The 6,000-nt window shown below is 37.7% G+C and overlaps 1 protein-coding gene across 1 annotated transcript in view; it reads right to left on the bottom strand.

Moving 5' to 3' along the window:
- Positions 1–273: 273 nt before the first annotated feature.
- The window catches only part of pont (RuvB-like helicase pontin), a 90,935-nt gene continuing 85,208 nt past the window's right edge, over positions 274–6,000 (bottom strand). Inside the window, 1 exon segment of the mRNA XM_090373824.1 lies at positions 274–511. Within this exon segment, the coding sequence (XP_090229950.1) occupies positions 352–511 (160 nt within the window). The 3' untranslated portion in view covers positions 274–351.

Genomic DNA, 6,000 nt, shown 5'->3' with positions numbered 1-6,000 from the left:
ATACAAAGCATATATACATATAATTTATATATATTTATATTTTTATTAAGTTATGTAGTATTCTGAAAAATGAGCAGTGCAATAAAAGATCTTTAACTCATTAAAGACAGTGAACAGAACAGAACATATACAGTACCAGTACACAAAAAAAAAAAAAACTACAGGAAAAATATGTACAAAAGTTTCAGAAGAACAACAGTATACATCTGTATTTTATGCATTTGCACAATTTGCAAATTAATGATATTAGTTACTGCTGTAAGTTTCCCAGTATTCTTTAAACATTTTTCTAGTTTCATCTCTTTTTATTTAAACTAATAAAAATAAAATCCTGAACTAGAAAAAATTATTTTATTTCATATATTTATCACACTGTTCTGCGACCAATTTAGCTGAGGATTTAGCATCATGAAAAAGTTCACTTATTTCTTTAATATCTTCTTTTTTAATTACAGTACGCCCATTAACCCTTGCTAATAGATTTGATGGACTGAGAAGTTGTACAGCATACCTAGAATGGAAAAAGTAACAATAAATAAGTTTCCTATAGATGGTCACATATAAATAAATAAATATAAATAAATCTTCTGTTTATACTCTGGATGACAGGGAGGAGTTCACAAGATAGAATACAAAAAGCAGCTCCATATTTAGCAGAACATGGGCTTGAACCTCAGTCACTCAAAGCCCATGTACTACACACCCTCCAGCCTGACCACTCAACTATGGCGGCCTTAGTATGTAGTACCAGCAGAACATGTGCCTGCATTTACTAATAAATTGTCAGTCATATGTTTAAATAAGGATCAAACTTATGTCTATCAATACTTCTGTGTGACAATTTTAATGTAAATAATATTTTAGATTGTTTGAAATAAAAATAACCTTAATAAGGTCTTTCCACATACAGTCATCCTTCTGCCAATCACCATTCCAGATGTCCATCTTTGGACCCTTTCAAGATGCTCAATGTCTTTTTTCAGATGAGGTCTCCATATTTTGAATTTGGTTGTGCAATTGCCTTATACAGTGGGATTATGACCTATCTCTACAGAATAGCAGTTGATAAATCATTCATAGTACACCATGGACTTTCCTGGCTGCCTGTTTGCACTGTTCAGAAAACTTCATATCTGCCCATACTGTAACTCCCAGATCCCTTTCCTTCACCACTGTTTTTAATTCAACCCCACCAAGCATATAATTTACTTGTGGGCTGCTATTCTCCAAGTGTAAGACCTTGCATTTAGCAGAATTAAAACATAACTGCCATTTCTCTGATCATCTTTGAAGTCCGTTCAAGTCATCCTGAAGGAGTGCTGCTTGGCACTGATCATTAACGACTCTGCCAATCTTTACGTCATCTGCAAATTTTGACATCATGCCTTCTATCCCTTCATCGATGTCATTTATGAAAATGAGAAACAACAGTGGTACAAGAACTGATCCTTCAGGGACCCCACTCCCAATGTTGCGCCAATCTGAAGAATATCCATTAATAACAACCCTCTGCCTTCTGCCCTGCAACCATCCAGCAAACTATCTTAGAATCTTACCAGTAATCCTAACTGTTCAAGCTTATACAGCAACCTCTCATGAGGGGCTGAGTCAAATGTCTTGCTAAAGTCCAAATAAACTATGTGGATAATGCTCCCTATGTCCAGCTCACGAGCAGCTGTATCAAATTAACCTATTTAATTAGTTTAGCATGATTTACCCTTAACAAAGCCATGTTGTGTGTTCTTCAGAATGCCATATCTATCTTAATGTCCCTGAATTGCACTCTTAATCACCACCTCTAAGATTTTTCCTGCCACTGAAGTTAGACTAAACTGTCTGTAGTTACCGTCTTCACTCTTAGAACCGCTTTAATGTATTGGTGATACATTGGCACTTCTCCAATCCAGAGGAATTCCCCCGAGTCCAAAGATGCCCTCATTATTAACCTCAATGGTTCAATACATTCCCTTGCACTCTTCTTCAGGGGTATATGCCATCAACTCCGTGAGCCTTACTTGCCTTTATGCTCAAAAGTTTTTCTAATAAATAATCATCTATAATTACAACATCACTGATTTCATATGGCTGTATCACATATACACACAGCCTCTTCCCAGCATAAAGGATCTTTCATCAGTAAAGACAGATGCAAAGTACCAGTTCAGTTCATCCACATCAGCTGGGTTGTCTAAGACTTTCTCACACCCACTGTACAAGGGTCCACTTTGATTCGCTTCTTTCTTCCTTGTATTCACATATATGAAAAATTCCTTGTCCCCATTCTTTGCTCTGTTAACCAGTGCTTTCTCATACACAGCTTTGGCATCCCTGACCTTATTTGTGGTACTATTACAGATCAACTTGTACCTGTTGTAGACTCCAATATTCATCACTCTGTAACTGTCCCATGCTATCTTTTTCTGCTCTATTTGAGCCAGCTCTGCAGTCATCCATATCAGCATCCTCCTCCTGCAATATTTTCCTAAAGGTATGTATGCATTCATGGCTTCTGTGATTTTTGCTTTAAAAGTGGCCATCAAAGTTCCTTCTTCTGAAGTTAAAATCCATGCCTTTACCTTCAGCTACTGCAACATCTTCCAGCTGCCAATTGCACTATCACTTCCTGACAATGGTTCATGTACTTTAAGCTCTGTGATGTCATCTGGATCATTAGTAATGATGAAGTCAAGAATATTCTCACCCCTAGTATTTTCTCTAAAATGATGGTACAAATAATAATTATCTAGTTTATTTAAAAAAGTTTTCCCCATCACGAGTTTCCCTCCCACTTATTCCAATCGACCTGGGCAGATTAAAGTCACTCCTAATAAGACATTCACACTTGCTTGCCCATTCCATCTGAATGTAGACTCGTCATATTCTTCACAATCTTCTGGTCTGTAGATTAATCCCACTCTCATTCTTCCTTTCTTTCCGACTATCTCAAGCCACACAGATTCTATTCTGGCAGACGTAACTTCAGACTCAGCAAAAGTTCTTTTTATGATCCAGCTGCTTTTGATAAGAAAAATGACCCTTCCACTTAAATACATTATACATACCATAGTGGAACTCGTCATCACCAATTTCCTGGTGGTACCACATTTCTGCTGGCCTTATTTTATCAGCATTGCATCAGTTATCCTAACCAGAAGTTCAAATTCAGCCATTTTATTGACAACAGTCCTGACATTACTGTAGACAATTGAGACTAAGTAATCTATAGTTTACTACTCTGACACATCCCCCTGAAATTATTTAGGTTTGTATCCCAAGCTATATCTTCCCTCTCATTTGAAACGTTGCTATGCTCAGAATGGAACATCCCATCAACATTGGCTGTTGTGGCATTATCCTAACAAAGGTTCCACTTTGTGAAATTTTCCATTTTGAGCCTTGCTAATGTATTTAAAAGTCGTGCTTCCAAGTAATTTGTGTGACTGATGACTTGTTCCTAGGTGCTAGATGCAGAGTGTGGTAATATAAAATAAAACTTGGTGTATTAAGAGATGAGATTAGGCCACTGATAAAGTGGACTGATGTCCTGGAGTAGAATAAAACTGGGAAGTCATCAGTGACTCAAGTGTCTTGGGGAGAGGTCCCAGATAAAAATAGTCATGAACAGATTTATTTGGTTCAACAGGAGATAGTTTTATTAGGGACTGCAAGTATGGGAGAAGCAGGATAACTTTTACAATAGAGACAGGTGAAAAAGAACCAGAATACTCCTGTCTGGTGCAACAATAATGGAACTAACCAAAATTCTATTAAATGTACCAGAGACAAAATGTAATATGCCAGCAACCTGTCTAAGCACATGGAAGTGTGTCCAAATACTTTTGGTTATACTGCACATACAATATGGCTCACAATAAATTATACCAAAATGAATGCAGAAGAATTACTTATTTTTGAATTACATGAAGCAGAACATCACGTTAAGATTTCTAACATTTTTTTTTTTTTTGTCCTCGCTTTTTCCCATTATATATGGGATCAGCATTTTTATTGTTTTGGCATGCAATTTTTACAGCCGGATGCCTTCCTGACGCCAACCCTCACCCTTTATCCGGGTTGGGGATATGCGATGGTCATTCCCTGACCTTCTGCATCCTCCATATTTGGTGGTTACGGGCTCGAACCCCGGTCTAATCAAGAAGTGTGTGCTACGCACTACTGCTCCTGCCCACCTGGTTACGGAGGCACCGTTAAAATTTCTAACAAATGCATGTTGTAAATATGCACCACTGTGCTCCAAACTTATTTCATATTGATGTTATAGGTAATCAAGCATTTTCTTAACAGCGCTTATAAATTGACTGGATCACATGTTTAATGTTGCATTCAACTGCAACGCACAGTCTCTGCAGACACATTCCTTCAGAATGCTCACAGAAAAAAAAAAAAAAAAAAGGTATCGGGAGTGTAAGTTCAGGTGAATTTGGAGGCAATGGATATTCAAGGAAAGAGAACATATTCTCTCTCTCTGAAGATTATGTGCCACAGAAAGTACTGTTAAAAAGCTACAGCATTTCCTTAGTGCTGTGTGGGGTAGTACCATGCTGTTGGAACTGCCATGCTCAGAAAGGCAGATTTCTAGTACGACAAAACCTTTGCAAATTCTGAACAAAGAGAAAGAATCAGCTGGTAGCATCTTTCTTGGTTCATAGTAACACACCTTCCCTGTTCATCTACAAAATAAGGTCTGATGGAATCATGGTCTGAAATGGCACACCAGACAGTTACTTTGCTGCTATGCAGAGAACATTGTAACATACTCAACTGGTCTTTCAAATTCAAGAAACCATGTCATTTGCCTGTTGACATAACTGTCCAATGTAACATGGCACTCATCAGAAAACCAAACATCTTTGTTAAACATATGCAAGAGTGAGAGAACACAACAAATGTCTTTGTTCCAAATCCTGTACTTGTAGCTGGCTACACCTATATATGAAAAAAAAAAAAAAAAAAAAAAAAAAAAAAAAAAGCAAAAAACCCTCTAATAGAATACTTATTCTTTCAGGTGTAGATAGCCGGCTTTGTTAAACATATGCAAGAGTGAGAGAACACAACAAATGTCTTTGTTCCAAATCCTGTACTTGTAGCTGGCTACACCTATATATGAAAAAAAAAAAAAAAAAAAAAAAAGCAAAAAAAACCCTCTAATAGAATACTTATTCTTGTAGTACTGTTTGTCTATGACAATAAATAAAAGTTCACTTCCATGTGGTTCCAGCATGAAGCTTCTGAAAGGGTGGTAATTTTCACAGTGATAGAGCATATGCTCCCAGTCCTTGGGGGCACCACAAACACAGGATGGACTGTTGATGAGGCCCACATTGGCAGCTTCTGGTTTAATGAGTCATGTGCTGTGAGAAGTTAAGCGGCATAACGACCTGGTGAAAACTAAGGGAGTGGTCGCAAGAAGGTGATGGTGATTTTGGGAATGAATCTCTTTGTAACCAACCCTTTACGAGTGGTATTCCAGTTGTCTTGCAAAATTTGAATGAAGTAGGTATATTTTCTCTTGTTTCCAATTATTGGTTAGGTTCAGTGTGAAGTTGAGTATTGTTGCAGGAAGAGATTTCCTGAAGCAGTAACAAAGCCTCCAGGAAATAGCTTTGAGGTGTATTGGCATGACCACTGCCAGTAATTGAAGGGCAGGTGTGCTGACGGTGCAACAAGCTTGGATGATGGCAAGTAGATTGTGCCACTGAATGGAATCAAGCTTCCTTTTGTTTCTGTTGATAATGTCCCTGTGAAACCAAATACCAGCACTGTAGCATACTGCCGGAATGAAGATAACCTTATAGATGGTGGCAAGGGCAGAACTGCATTTGGAAATCCTAGCAATTAAGTAGGTATATTTTCTTACCTTTCCAGCTAAGTGGACAAGGTGAGAATAAATGTTAGTGACAAGAATGATGGTATGCTACTGCAGCAGGATCTAGAAAAATTAGGCAGATGGGCCGAGAAATGGCAAATGAAGCTTAACAC

Source organism: Mastigoproctus giganteus, chromosome 5 (assembly GCF_048544385.1).
Source record: "Mastigoproctus giganteus isolate SK-2022 chromosome 5, ASM4854438v1, whole genome shotgun sequence".
Classification (NCBI taxonomy): Eukaryota; Metazoa; Arthropoda; class Arachnida; order Uropygi; family Thelyphonidae; genus Mastigoproctus; species Mastigoproctus giganteus.
The sequence above is the reverse complement of the archived record's forward strand: the minus strand, read 5'-3'. Positions and strand labels throughout refer to the sequence as shown.